Raw genomic sequence first — 15,497 nt, forward strand, 5'->3', positions numbered from 1 at the left:
TGTCTCTGCCACCTCCCTCCATGCCTGGTTCCTCCGGTTTAGGTCCCGGTAGGTGAACAGAGAGCAGTCGTAAAGGACCGGGACATTTCCTACAGTGATGATTAATTTATCCTCCATTTTATGACATATGGAAAAGACCTGCGGTATCTGCATACAGTACACGCGGTTTGATTGGCTAGCGCTTGTACTGGCGGGATTTGCATAAACGGGATTTGATTGGCTGATGCCAGCTTCGAAAGCATCGGGAGCATCAAAAGTTGAACATTGCTCAACTTTTGAAGCCATGCTCCGCTCCCCACAATGCAGTTTGGCGAAGATTAAAAATCTTCTACGTCACCCCATTCAAGTGAATGGGCGAAGCTTTGAAAGATTTTTTTCATGCCTGTGTGTGGACGGGCCGTTATTCACCATCATGTCACACTATTTCGCAATAGACAGTAACTTAAACAAAAGATTGCCACTTTAAAAGGTCACCTATCATGCAATCTTTAGTCAACAGCATAGGACTCAGATATATATATATAAAAAAATATAAAAAACATGTCTATGAAGTGTTTTGCTCAAAATACAGAACAGATCATCCATTCTAGCCATGCCTCATATCCCTCTATTTCACTTCCTGTTACCAAAGTGTTGATTCGGGGTATAAAGCTTTACAAAAAAAAAAGAAAGAGTATTGTATATATATATATATGTATATATTGTATATATATATGTATATGTATTGTGTATCTAAACCCACTTTGCATTTCTTTAGCAAATAATCTGTGTTTCGCCATTAGTTTGTAAGGAGTAACAAACGGTAACAATATTTAACAACCAGGCCACCTTTTAAGTCCAAAGGGGGGAAAAAAGGTAGGTTTTTGAGTTGGCAAAAACTTTTCAATCATATTATTAAGAAGCTGATTAATTACTGTTTAAAACGGTTTCCCCTACAGCTAGGTTTTTATGAGTTTAGGCTGATGAAGAAACATGGAATTAACGTAAACATGAAACAGATTTTGATATGAATGGTAAAATCTATAATGACATGGTAAATACTACATATTAAAAAAGCTTAATGGCTCTACAGCTCAGTATTAAAAATGTGTTTGTGAGAAAAGTAGTGTGTGAGTTGTGTTGTACCGTCTGAATCTCCTCGGGGGTGAGTGTAGAGATATTCAGGATTTGCTGCGCCTCTTGAAGGCTCATCCCACTGATGCTGGAGGCTGCTGCAGCAGAGTGCTGACCTGCACTGCCCCTCGCCTGCGCTGCTGCCTGACTGGCTGTGAGACAACACAACACAACACTTGCATCAATTATATGTTCTTATCATATTTCTACACTTGTGTTATCCAAATTTTGAGCAGCTTGTAGTATCCTTAATAGTTAAAGTTTGATCTGATTCAGTTTGATGGAATGTGTGTTTTTGCAAACATTTAACAAATCATAAAGATCATTGATAGAGAAAATGAAAGGCATGCTTTGTATCAGCCACATCCCAGAGCATTTGCTTCAAAAACATCATACACATACATCATATTAATGACACTGTTGATAATATTATAAGTATCTAATTTTTATGGCAATTAGTCAATATATAAAAGATAAGATGTACTTTATTGATCCCAAATGTGGACATGTTTGCCTTGCAGCAGCATAAAAAAAAAAACAAGGCATTGCATACAAGTAGAAATAAACAATTCTAGAATTTAAACATCTCAAAATAGAATTTAAAACAGCATTACAAAGTTGAAAATATACAGTAGACCGTGAAGATAAAACATCTTTAAACTCTGACAATAAAACACTATTGAAGGGCACATTTTCAGTCAACACAATATAAAGCAGGATGTTATGTACATTAAGTGAGTAGGGAATGGAATATTAAATTAGATATAAATGTAAAATGTACAGTGTAAACTCATATGTAAATATGTCAGAGCAACTGCATCAAATACTTAATCTACTCATCAGTTGTATAGTCTTTAAATTATTTTCTTACTCCAATGTTTCCTTATTTATGTCAATCAGAGAAAATACATGACATTTCCTCTTTATACACACTTATCAAAACTGTGACTGTGCTGATGAATCATTCATTTGTCTCTGCAGTCATTTTCCATACAAGGTTAAAAACTATTAAGTACACTAGTATAAAATACATTTTGCCCATACCTGCAATTTCTTGCTGTAATGCACGAGCAAACGCACGTCCCACCACCTGTACTCCCATCACGATGATCTGTGCAAGATATCTAGCCTGCACAGGAAATAAATGGAAAGAAAAATCACAAACATCAATTTGCAGCCTTCCAATTTAAAGTTATGGGAACGAAAGGAGAGGGTGAACGTCAGTCAGTAACGCAGTAATGTTTTTGTAAGTCACATTAGAGTTATGCTGATGTAATGTTGAGGTAAGAAGTGTCTGCAGGTGCGAATGTAGGAAACACCTTCATTACAGCTGTGACAGCGCCTCAGTTCTACTGTGCATGCATTCATAAAACATCTTCATACATTAGTTTCTCTCTAAATGAAATGATTATTGTCCCATGGAAGAGGAGGCAGAGCATCATTACCCAAGGCATTTGTATTGGAGAAGCTACAACAGACACAGCAGCTACACAACGCCGCATGATACCTATTATTAGCTGACTGACTAATGTTAGCTATGGTAATGTTAACACGACTATTATTAACTGTATTCTTACCATTTTTGCAGTATTATACAGGTCCCCCTGACTGTGTGCGGCTTCTATCTTCACACATGTACGTCAATGAAGGTTATTGCTGGGTCAAAGTTCAATAAAACATCGAGTGCATAAGATAAACCCGGTGAAAAGCGACTTTTAAAATACTGACATATAGCGGCAGGGAGGTCAAACTGCAGCTACTTTTACTAACTAAGCAGCCCAGTTTGTTGACAAACGTCAACTTAGACAAAAGAAAAACATTTTTTTTATTTTATTTCAAGGTGTTGGCATATGGACATATTGTAAGTGATGTATGTGGGAATTTATATTATAAAGACCTATAAATGTAAATCATCCTCCTTATATTCCAGCACTTTTTGAATTCTGCCCTGTTTTTTTCCTATTGTGTACAAATGCCATTGTGTTGTTTTTATTTATACGTTGTATTTGTATATAGATAATAGTTCATGTTTACCTAATTTAGCTTAATAACGGATCAACATACAAACTGTAAATGAATACATTAAAACTTATTTCCTTGTTTGTCCACGGACAAGTTCATTTGATTAAAACACTATTTCATTAAATAATACAAAGTCGTGCACAATATAGTTGTAGCAGTTTTTATTCAAATATTTATTTTCTGCTTTTATTTATATTAGTGTGCCCTTACCAAAGTCTCCAAAATGATCATCATGCCTACAGGCTTAAAACTCACTTAAGCCATTCTAATTCTAATTCTAATCACTATGCTTGTTGTGGTGGCTTAATCACATAAGGACACACATGTGAGTTACATCTCTTTATTTTGAGACAATATTGAAAAAAATCCAGAAACAATCCCTCAAGTACTACAGACAGAACATCCACAATGCTTTACCCACTGTATAAAAAGGAAGTAATTTTTTTAACACAATGGAAGGCAAGTTAATCCAATACAAATATTACAAGTATGGCATTCGAGAATCACAAGCACATACAGCGTATATCACACAAACGGCAATACCACCTGTACAACATGATGTCCACGACCATGCATGGCAGAAACAATTGTTTTCTTCCAGTCCATCAGAGGTTGTTATAAAATGGTGTGTTCAAGTCTGGGTTTTTGACAATATTGCTGTAGCCCTGATTGGAAAATACATGATATTGGTTATGGCTGCATTGTAAGTTATTAATACTGTATATGTTATGTCTAATCACCACCATGACTCCTTAATAGTTACCATTAGATATGATAATTAGCTAATTTAAATCAGGAATGTCCCTGAACAGTCTGAAAATAAACAAAGATCATGATTTAAAGCAAAAAAAAAGAGAAAGAAAATAATCATCTCTGAATATACAAAGGCCCCTTTAAAATACTCCCAAGAGGAGGTTTGGTTTACATGCATAACAACTCCCAATGTATTTGACCTTCAACCCTTACATATAAGACTTTCATAAGACTACCAGATGGCAAAACATTCAAATCTAACTTGTACAAAAACATAAACACCTCATTGTTAAAATGGCCTTTTATTCTAATATTGTCAAACAGAAAGGAAAGTGATTTTAATATTATTGTCATAAGAAATTCCAGTTCATGGCCAAACATGAACACTGGTGACCCTGTTGTATCCTCGATGTGTTTTTGCTGCTGAAGGCTCGATCGTGTTACAGTGATCAGGTGTGTTCACCTGATCGAACAGGAAGACAAGTGATGATTCACTTATTCATAGATATCATAAACAGCAATACATCTTTCAAGGACACATCGTGACTGATCATTCTCATATGACTGGCCAGTATAAAAGCAAGCAGTGGTTCACGGCGGAGGTAAATGTGCAGTTAGCAACTCCGTATGCAACGGTACAGAACCTGGTATCTGGATCAGAAAATAACTGACTGGCACACAAGGAGGCAATTATCTTTTATCTCGCGAATGACTGAGTGTATTTTCATGCTTAAACCATGGCAACCAATATTTACTACAACAAAAAGGTATGTTAGGTCCAGTACAACCACTGTGAGATAACAGCTAATGTAACATAAAGCAGAAGTATTATTGCTATGATTGCCATCCATTTAACTATCTTTGTGCTGAATTAGAACTAAAATAGGTTTGAAGTGTCCTGATTTGATTTAATGGACTATTTTCTCATAGTTAATATTGTATTATGCTCTAAGGTGGAATTTCCGCGGAAAGTAGTGTGACATAAACATTATCAAAAAACAATTACTCCCAGAACAAACAATTGATCCCAGAATTACTTATTTAAGAATTACAGCTGAAATTGATATTCATATCAAATGTCATGCATTTGGATTTGATGAACACCGAACTAGACAATGTGACATTTGATTTCCCAAACTTTAAGAGATACTGTTATACATACTACCATGAGACGGTGATTTAATTACTGTGATTTCCCCCTCCCTATATAGTTTATACTTTCACATTGTACAGTACTCTTTGTGCGTGCAGTATGCTGAGGTGTCAGCTGTTGAAGCTCAGAGGAAGTGGGTGGCATCATCACAAACACACAAATGGCAACGTAAGTCGAAAGTCGATCTTTTCCCTCCTCTCCGCTATTGGCCTCTTATTGAACCGAAGCAAGATGGCGTTTCTTCTAGTCATCCTAAACAACACAACAAACACAGTTAGAAAAGAGGGATTAAAAACATTACATTTGCATAACCTTAATACCTCATTGGGTCCTTAGTGTCTGATGTTAAGCTCTTTAATAACTCAGGTACTAGAAAAAAAATTGTGATGATATGGTGACATTTTAGTTTCAATGTGATTTAACCAACATTTGTCTCCATACATGTATATCATCATGTGTACTGATATTGTGTTTTATATAACTAAAACACGGGGACAAAGTGAAATTAACTCATTCCAAAACGTTGGAGCTCTATCCCAGAAAAAGCCTCACACGTTTATTTTTTCTTAAACAATGTTCTCAAAAAACCCAACCCATAAACAAAAAGTATAAAAACATTGATAATGATCGTGATAGTTTGATATTAATGTATGATGTCCTATTAAAAATGTCCATATTTATCAATCATAACGTTTTTGTAGTTGCTTAAAGACAGCCAACTTCAAGAAGTCTTTGCAAATGTGAAGTTATGATCTGGTGCTAAAAAAAACACTAACATAAATCCCTTCCTAAATACAACCTAAACATTTTCATAAAACACTCACTGTATCCCCAAATATGACGATGAGTTGAATCAACAAATACTTGAGCAAAGCTGAGTTCCATGGAAATCCAATTTGTAGCTTTTCTGCAGAGGGGCTTATTTTGGTATAATGGCAGCAGAGTGTGTTTAAGTGCAGTTGAATTAGTGTCTGTCATTAGAGAGGAGCCTTCTTTCCATCTCATCCACTCACCCACTCGTCGTCTTCGACCCCCTGGAAGGACTCCTGTGGCAGCGGGTCGTCTCTGTTCCCCAACTTAGCCACCATGGCACTGAGCAGCTGGGCCACACAAACACAATGTTAAAGCACGTCAGAAAAAAACTAACATGTATTCATACAATTCATATAATCATGTATGCTAAGCAGGCTGATAATCTTCACCCTCCTTGTTTCTGTAAAAGTAAAACCAACCAGTACTCCTTCAGACATCGTGGTGTACAGATATGGAAAGTCAAAGTAAACGTTTTAAAAGCTTTCACTTTTCCTGTATTGTTTTTGCATTTATTTAAATTTTTTATTTAGATTTTTGTCTTTTTCTTAATAATCTTTTATTAAGCTTAGTTGTTTTGTTATAGTTTGCTTTCTATTAAAGAGAGCTTAAGCCGCCGGATTCTTGACCTCTACTGACACATTTCATTTTTATTATCCGTCTTTAATGAAGTCTTATTTGTTTGCATGTAAAAGGATAAGAGGATAAAGCTCAATAGATACTACATTCAGCTCATCCTCACCTCCTCTTTCTTCTGTTCATCAGTCTTCTCCTCCAGGTAGAAAGATGAGGGCATGTATTTCTTAACTGGAGCTTCTTTGGGCGCCTCACTCACTGCAATAGAAAACCACACATTGATAAGGGTCTTCCACCATGTAGAGACTTGTTAGACAAGGGGACATGGTTTTTATACTGTAAGTCTGTGTCCTCACCTGGGGTCATGTCTTTGGGCTTTAGGCTGATCTTCTTGTGTTGGCCGTTGGATCCAGACAGCCAGGCAGAGGCGGTCAGAGCTGCTTCCCAACAGACGGCTGTCTCTGTGTACACATCGTCCTGGAAAAACTCTTTCTGCAGACCGAAAAGTCACACACATAGAGTTATTCATACATTCTATCATTTAAGCAATAACCATTTATAAGAAACAACCACCAGGAGGGGAAAGTATGCAGTGTTAATCCACTAGGTGGTGCAGTTGTCTCACCTTGACCCGTGGCACTCTGAAGGCCACCGGCTCTATGGTGGTCTTGTTGAGCAGCAGTCCTACAGCGATCTCCACATCACGCACGTTACACTCCTTCTTTGGCAAGAAAGCCAAACCCTGCAAACAGGAAACAATCAGGAAGTGAAGTTTAGCATCGCACGCAATATTACAAAAGTTATTTCAGTCAGTCTTCATTTTCTGTTAAAGCTGCTCAGCAATGGAACTCAATCCCATCTCCAATCAGAGGCCAGACCACATTCACTTTATTTCAATCAAAACTCAAAATATGGTTATTGAGGAATCAGCTCTGCCAACACCGACCCAATCTTCTGCTCCTTACAACCCACTGCCTGTGTTTTAACATGTTCTTTTGTTTTGTTTTAATGTTCTGTATTTTAAATTGTTTTATTTAAGTATCCCAGTAATGTATGTTGCATGTTTTAAATGTATTGTATTTACTTGTTTAAAATGAAATGTGTTTTTGGTTGACTTTTAAAATCTGTCCAGGGACTACAGATGAAAAAAAGCCTCTTGGCTAACTCTGGCACATTTACAGAAATATTCATCAATGTGCACTGTCCGTGTTAAATAATTGAATAAAAATCAAATTACAAACATGGCATGGTTTAAAGAAGGGTATTAACCATCATATGCAGATGTATTGTGTCAGACAGATACACGAGAATGAAAGATAAGGAGTTGAGCTCATCACCTTGTGTGGCTCCGGAGAGTTAAAACTGCTGCACTCCATAAAGTACGGCTCTTCAGGGACCACCTCGTAAATGTGCACTCTGGTATCACCCTGTAAAAAGATAAACACACATGTTACATCTCACTCTTGTGTTTGTAGATTTTAAAATGAACTTTGTATATAACTATATTTAGTTTGCTTACCTTTGCAGTGAGGATGACCACGCTGGTGTCGGGGTCGTAGAAAGGGATGAGAGTAGAGGGGGAGATGGATATAGAGGTGCTGGCTACAGCTCCAGAGGACAGGGAGTGAGCAGAGTACAGGCAGAGGACTCGCTCACTGCGGCTGAGGGAGGACAACAGGAAGGAGTCAGTAAATATATATATTATGTGTGTATTTTTTTTTGCTTTATGACACAAAGACTTTGCCATGTGCAGTACCTGTCAAATCCTGACACCAAGAGGTACTTGCCCTCACACACCCAGACTGCACGAGCCCCCCTGTGGCCCTCAGGACCCGGGCCCTCCTGAAAGAGAGGGTTAGAGAATACATTATATTAGTTTATGACACACAAAAGCCTTTACCACTGCAATGCATTGCTTCCTTGTTGCCAAAGCCTCTAAGACATTCTTAGCTACTTTAGATTCATTTTATAGGCATCTTACTGTTTTTACAATATAGTACCACATTAATGACAAACAAAAAAATAAATCTGAACTAAAATAGCTTTTAAATAATGACAAAACAATGTTTATCCACCTATTAGCATGGATCTAAATAGTGGCATAAAATACTTGAGTTTTTTAGAATGACATTTGAATAATGTGCAAATATATGTATGCATAGAGCTGCAGGGTAAAAGTGTGTTTCACCATTTTCACAATACTCATTTAATGTCATTTTAATTTTGACTCTCATATCATCTCCAATGTGTAGTACACACCTGAACAGGTGCAGTTGACTTGCGAGGGTCATAGATGCGAACTTTCCCGTCTTTGCACACTGTGGCCAGGAGCTTTCCATCTGGGCTCCACGCCATGGCGAAGATCTGAATAAATTAAGCGTAAACAAGAAAGAAGAAGGTCAGAGTTGATCTAGTAACTAATTACTTCTGTTGCATTTTGCTTATTGAGTTTTGTTTTCCAAGATGAGGTCAAGGCGTGAATCTCGGTCCCCCACCTGGTCTTGGTGTCCGGTGAGGAGCTTGACCTGCTCTCCGCTCTCCAGGTTCCACAGTCTGACTGAGAGATCGTAGGATGAAGAGGCCAGGAGTCCGCTGGCCAGAGGGTGGAACTTGATGGAGTAAATCTTCTCCGTGTGGCCTATGAGAGGTCACAGGAACTGTCAATCAACTTTTAACTGTTGTATGTCTGGCCTGACAATCAACAACCAATTATAGATACAACTAGTTTCAGTAAGTCCTACCTTGCATGATGACCTCAGGCTCGGTCAGGGTCTCTTTCAGCCCCCCCTCTGGTACCTGCCACACCCGGATCTTTGCATCATCACACGCTAGCATGGACAGAGAGACACATGTCCAATTAAACTCCCACACAACAGGCAATAAAACAACAAAGTAATACAACTACCTCAATCCAGCAATAGAAAGTACATGCATGTACCCATTCCAATTACTTTATTCATTATTTCTTACTACTAAAAGGAAATCATTCAAAATTAATTCCTTATCTATTATATTTTAATTTTTTTAATGACTACAGTGCATTGTTTTGGGTTAAATCAATCAATCGTTTCACTCACCCACGGCAAGCCGGTGTGTGTTAAAGGGGTCCCAGGAGAGGTCGACCACATTCACTGAGTTTTGGATGGTTGGCAGGGCTGTGTCAGGAATCCTGCCAGGCTGAGAGCGCTGAGGGGAGAAGAGGGAACACAATCACTCATAAACGTACGGTAGACATTGGCCACATTTTCTAAAGTAGTTGAAGTACAAAGAAAGAGAGACACTCAACATGGAGACCAATCACTGTTTTTGAATGTAATCTTAAAGGGGATCTAGCATGCAAAATGATAGATGATTTAAAAAAATCTTTATACCCCGAATCAGCACTTTAGTAACAGGGCTGAAACGGAGGGATATGAGGCATGGCTAGAATGGGTGATCTGTTTGGTATTTTGAGCAAAGCACTTCATAGACATGTGTTTTATATATTTATATAAATCTGAGACCTATGTTATTGCCTAAAAACAGCATGATAGGTGACCTTTAAGTTGATGCCGTACCTCAAAGATGCCGATCTGGCCCCCGGAGATGGCGAGGGGCACCGCCATGCGTTGGCTGTTCACACAGAAGCCGTCAGACTCCCCGGGTGTGGTCAGGTTGAGGCCACGCAGGTTGGTGATGTGTGTGTCCCGGTGCATCATCGCACCCTGGATGTGACGGAACTTGGAGGTCGTCCCTGAATCAGAATTCATTCTCAATTCTCACTTAAATACATTATTATTAACAAACCACTATAAAGATATATATTAGGTGTGTGTGTGAGTTTATACCCAGCATGCTCTGGATGGCCTTGGTGCTCTGGCTGGGACTGGGGCTGGGCAGGAAGCCTGAGGAGAGTCCGGAGGTGGAGGATGGGGAGCGGGACGGGGCGCTGCTGCTGGGGGTGCTCAGAGGACTGCTGGAGGTGGAGCCACGTGCCGGGTCCTGGAGAACAGCAGAACGGCTGTTAACTTGTCACGTCAAAAAGGATTACCCCCAATTTGAGAGTGTGATTATCTATAAATACAGTTATTTCTAAAGTATAGTGAGTGAAACCTTAATGGTCAAATGCAAGACATTATAGTAAAAAAAAATGTCTACCTCCTTGCTCCCCCCACTGATCAGCTCCTTCTTTGCTGCCACCTGTTTTGCGGGCGGAGCTTTTAGTTTGGGCTGTTTGTCTGGGTTGAGGCTGACTTTCTCCACCTGAGGACAAACGGAAGGTAAACAGATAAAAGGTAAAACGATCCCATACTGGGAAAATGCACGAGTTTGGTAAATAATAATAATAACAAAACAAAAAATAGCTATAAATGCTAAATATGCCTTTTACTAACACAGATTTGTACATCATGGATAGTTGTTTTTAAAATAAATGTAATATAAAGAAGAGAACAGACATTAAGATTAGGGAATTGTTTGAGGCGTGTTGAGAGTGAAGCTCTCTTACCTGCTTGTTCCCTCCCTTCCACCACTCCTCAGCAGACATGGCTGGAGTTGTGCCGACTGTATCTGGATAAAGATCGTCATGAAACTCCTGGCCTGTGTGCTGGAAAACAATGCAGCACCGAAACAAAGATCAATATCACTTATTAATGTTATCAATCGGCTCTATGTGTTGGTCATTTCTCTGCTCACACACCTTGCGGGGGACTTGGTAGCTGATTGGCACGATGCAATTGTCCGTCAGCTGAAGCACTTGCATCACCTCGCAGGACAAGACATCCAACGCCAGCTTAGGTACCATGGCAACTCCTCGCGTTGACATGTCAGTCAGACAGTGGCTCACTACAGAAATAAAATGTACATACAAGAAAGAAAGACAGGAATCAGACACCTGCAGGCAACACTGTTATCATCTGAATGTTTCGATGCTTTACCTTGAGAGAGGAAAGGCTCAGAGGTAGAAACTTCAAAGCAATCCACCGCAGAGTCCCCCTGTACGAGAACACATCATTAAATCATACACTGTGCTGCACAGCATGACATATTGACATAGTGATAGTAAATCAGAGACATAAATAAGTTCACGTCCTGAGGTAAAATATGTATTGCAGTTGACCTTCAAATTACACAGACTGCTGAACTCCTGATTTGTGAATTGACTACACAAAACCTTTCAGACATAAATAATAAATATCTAACCCATTCCTCAAAGTTTTTTGAAATGCCAAAAACGACAGGTGCTATTCTGTAACTCACCGTGCCAGCCAGTACAAGCAGACCAGTGTCATCATCGTACAGAGGGATCACCATCCTGAAGGCAAAGAGACAAGAGACGTTCAATGGATGTTCACAAACAGCACATTGATGTAAAAGCACACATTCTGTTACATTCTAATACTGTATGTCAGAGGGACTGTAGGGCTGAAGTTTTACAAAGGTGCCACTAGATGGAGCAGTGTACCCAATTTTAGGGCAACAAGTGAAATCTTTTTTTTCCCACTGGTCTTTAATTGCAGGTTTGGAAAACAGTTGGCAGTTAAACAAATGCAGAATCAAACTCAGTCACACTTCACTCATTCATTTTCCTTAGTAGCTATCATTTTCACAATACAATCTAAAATGGTTATTATCAAAGACAGTTGCTAAAACCTCTGAGGAATAGGTTTTAAGATGGATACATGGTCGTGGATAAACAGAGTGAAGGCAAACCAAAAAATAGCTTTTTCTTACTACTTAAACTACTCTGAATGTCTTTTATTAATTGATGCATTGTAGTCCAGAAAAGGATAACAATCCCATCATAGTTTCCTTAAGCCAAAGGTGACAGATTCAATGCATTGACAAAGAAACAAAGACAACTCAATGAGAGAATGGTCTGCTTAATAAATAACACAAACGATTTTTTAAATAGCAATATTGTAGCTGACCATTTTTCTGTTGATCAAGCTCTAGATCCAGCATCCCCTTACAAAGCCACGGTCACCTGTCTCCTCTTGGGATTTGAGGTAAGGGGATTGGGGGATAAGGAAACTGAATGAGCTTTAAACTCAATGGGGGGACGCACGACTGGCCGCAGAAAACAATCCAAACAGGAAATAATGGCTTAAACAGAGGCATTCTTGCACAAACACTGACAAGGCTGACAAATCCTCTCCTTCATACGGTAAGTCTCTCAGGGTATCCACAGTCAGCATGCTGTGTTGTTTCGCAGACAGGAAAAAAGGACAGCATGGCGACTGATCGGACCACTCCACATCCCAGACGGGCTCATTGAAGTGGAGAGGAAGTTCCAGTGATTGGCTTATGATGACGACCTTGTGTAATGCTGCTATTCTAGAGAGTGACAGACTTGTGATGTAATGCTCCAAGTATGACAATATAATGACAGACTTCACTTGGGTATCTTAAGCAACTGGCATGGTGACAGGCAATGCTGTTTACTGTGTAGAGGAGTGACAGACAGAGGGAGTGTGTGTCTGTGTGTTAGCAGTGGATTTGAATGGAAACAGAGGAAGATTTTCCAACCAACGTACACGAGTTCAGGGTCACTGTCAGACACTGAAAACCGGTCTGCCACGAGTCTGTGGTTTAATAGCTCACATCCTTTTGTTGGGTTGACAGATGACTCCACACTACAATGAGAAGAATCTCCATATCGTTTTCATTTGAATCTTTAGATTCAAGAAACAACTGAATGGTGTCAAGACTGGGAAAGCAAAAACACGTTTGTTTAACTAACCTATCAAGTGGAAATGGTCTAGAGAAATGTAATGTTACTTTGTTTACTGCATGTGGGCTAAAGGTATGTTTCATTTTTTTTGGGCAAAGTTTCAAAAGACTTTAAATATGAATTGTATTGATCTTACAAAAGGAAGAACAAACATATAGATATCTCTAAAGATGGGTAACTTCACATCTTTAACTTTGAATGCCATGTTATTGTTTTGCTCCAACCGAGATCTTTAGAGAACCATATTTTTCCAGGTGATGGGTTTTAAAGCTTTCTTTACACCATTGTACACGGCTCACCTGTGGAGTAACTACAAGGCTAGCAGCATGCAAAAACTAAAAGTTGCATACAATGATGTTTTACGGTTGCTGGTGAGGGTACCAAGATGGCACAGTGCCAGCCAGCTGTTTGTTAACTTGGGGGTACCTACCTTTCAAGCCCCTTTAAGAAATGTAATGTACAAATTCATGTGTCGCCTACAAGAGTCAGACAATCATGCTATCTCGATTTTAATCAACCCTGTGAAGAGTTCTACTCGGTTCTCTTCCATGATTGGGAGACATTGGCGCAACAGCCTCTACAGACAGTGAGCATACAGTGTATGTGTGACTAGCTGTCATTGGACTGATTTGATGTTTTTTATTCGTTTTTTTTGTTTAACTTTTTTAATCTTATTTATTGTTGTGTATTTTCTCATTTTGTATGTGATATGGTTATATACAAACGCTGATGATATCCTTTTAACATTAGTTGACTCACTAAACTCTATACCTAAGGTGCTAGAGGTTATTAGAGAATTTAGCTTATTTTCAGGATATAAAAGAAATTGGAGTAAAAGTGAAGCCATGCCACTAACTTTCAGACTCACTCTAATCACTTAGGCTCTGCTCCTTTTGTTTGGAAAGCTGATGGATTGAGATACTTGGGCATAAACATCAGATCCCTAATTAACAAGATGTTCGAAATGAATGGTCCAGGCTTACCTAGAACTATTGAAGTATGACTTGAGAAGATGGACTTCTTTACCCCTATCGCTGTGGGGAAGGGTGGATGTGTTAAAAATGAATGTCCTACCAAGATTGACCTATATAATATCCTCAATTCCCCCTCAAATCCCACAATATTGGTTTAAAGAAATAAACACTATATTCTCTCAATTCATATGGAAGGATAAAAAACCACGAATCAACCATAAAGAGTTGTCGATGCCGAGGAGAACAGGTGGACTGGGGGTACCCAATTTATACTTATATTATCTCTCTCATAATGCCAGATTCTCTATAGTATGCGGTTATGGGAGCGACACCGAAAAAAGCTAACTGGGACCGGCTGGAAGGACAAATAATTACAGAAAACAATAAATCATTATCTTTAAATTCATTCTGGTACTCCCCCAAATCCAGTCTGAATAATCCATTAATTACATGTTCTATCAGTGTGGTTAAATCTGTACAAAGGAGGCTAGGCATCCCTTCATGCCCATTATGGAAAAACCCAATATTCACAGCGGGCGGTAAACCATTGAATAATATACATATGCAAGCACTACAACACATTGGGCAAATAGTAAAAAACAATATCATAACTCCGTTCATAGTGTTGATGGAACATTTTCATCTGAATAAATCCCTCTTCTTCTCCTACATGCAATTACAATCAAATATTAAAATGTTAACATCAGAAGGTATAAAGATAGGTTGTCATGAACACCTTGATATTAACCTAAAAAGACTTGCAAACAAGAAAGGAATGATTTCACGTATATATAAACTTCTCCTCACCTCAACCGCCAATACTAATCTGCAGACACAGAAAAGATGGGAGCAGGACTTAGGCATCACCCTTACCCCAGTGGGACACAATCTGGTCGAACTCAACATGAATCTCCAAGTGTGTCGGGTTTAGAGTAATACAGTTAAAAATCCTTCACAGAGCATACATCGCACCCTGTAGACTCAAAAAGGTGGATCAAACACTCTCGGGCCTATGCTGGCATGGTTGTGCGGAAGTGGGTACCCTTTTACATTGTCTTTGGTCCTGTCTGTCCGGCTGTAAAATCTCTATGGGACGTAGTTGGAGATACTCTCGCTGAGATCCTGAACATAGAGATACCCTTAACTCCAGCTACATGCTTGCTGGGATCCCCGCTCAATGGCATACAATCAAAATGTGCAAGTAAACTTATAGCCCTAGCACGCCTTTCAACTAAACGCCTCGTTCTTATGAACTGGAAAGTCAGAAAGCCCAACTGCTTCAATTTAAATAGATGGCTGGAGGACTTCCTAAACATCTTAAGTATGGAAGAAGCTGCTTTCTCCCTGTTATATTTGGTTAAGCCAGACAACAGGCTTTGGGATA

General features: G+C 39.0%; 2 protein-coding genes across 2 annotated transcripts in view; both read right to left on the bottom strand.

Moving 5' to 3' along the window:
* Positions 1-6: 6 nt before the first annotated feature.
* pam16 (presequence translocase associated motor 16) lies at positions 7-2,809 on the bottom strand. Its single transcript, XM_079641742.1, has 3 exons — positions 2,691-2,809; positions 2,158-2,242; positions 7-1,265 (listed from the first exon to the last, which is right to left on the bottom strand). Exons 1-3 carry the CDS (start codon positions 2,691-2,693, stop codon positions 1,048-1,050), a joined length of 306 nt encoding a protein of 101 aa, XP_079497868.1. The 5' UTR covers positions 2,694-2,809; the 3' UTR covers positions 7-1,047.
* A 650-nt stretch (positions 2,810-3,459) lies between these two features.
* Positions 3,460-15,497, bottom strand: part of coro7 (coronin 7) — a 109,337-nt gene continuing 97,299 nt past the window's right edge. The window contains exons 10-28 of the mRNA XM_079641731.1: positions 11,666-11,720; positions 11,344-11,401; positions 11,106-11,251; positions 10,914-11,012; positions 10,565-10,669; positions 10,255-10,408; positions 9,985-10,160; positions 9,505-9,613; positions 9,169-9,255; positions 8,923-9,065; positions 8,687-8,791; positions 8,184-8,269; positions 7,947-8,088; positions 7,765-7,854; positions 7,053-7,169; positions 6,784-6,919; positions 6,594-6,685; positions 6,055-6,141; positions 3,460-5,293 (exon numbers count right to left, since the gene is read on the bottom strand). Of these exons, the coding sequence (XP_079497857.1) occupies positions 5,285-5,293; positions 6,055-6,141; positions 6,594-6,685; positions 6,784-6,919; positions 7,053-7,169; positions 7,765-7,854; positions 7,947-8,088; positions 8,184-8,269; positions 8,687-8,791; positions 8,923-9,065; positions 9,169-9,255; positions 9,505-9,613; positions 9,985-10,160; positions 10,255-10,408; positions 10,565-10,669; positions 10,914-11,012; positions 11,106-11,251; positions 11,344-11,401; positions 11,666-11,720 (1,996 nt within the window). The 3' untranslated portion in view covers positions 3,460-5,284. The remainder of the gene's footprint in view (positions 5,294-6,054; positions 6,142-6,593; positions 6,686-6,783; positions 6,920-7,052; positions 7,170-7,764; positions 7,855-7,946; positions 8,089-8,183; positions 8,270-8,686; positions 8,792-8,922; positions 9,066-9,168; positions 9,256-9,504; positions 9,614-9,984; positions 10,161-10,254; positions 10,409-10,564; positions 10,670-10,913; positions 11,013-11,105; positions 11,252-11,343; positions 11,402-11,665; positions 11,721-15,497) is intronic.

Source organism: Notothenia rossii (assembly GCF_949606895.1).
Source record: "Notothenia rossii genome assembly, chromosome: 8".
Taxonomy (NCBI): domain Eukaryota; kingdom Metazoa; phylum Chordata; class Actinopteri; order Perciformes; family Nototheniidae; genus Notothenia; species Notothenia rossii.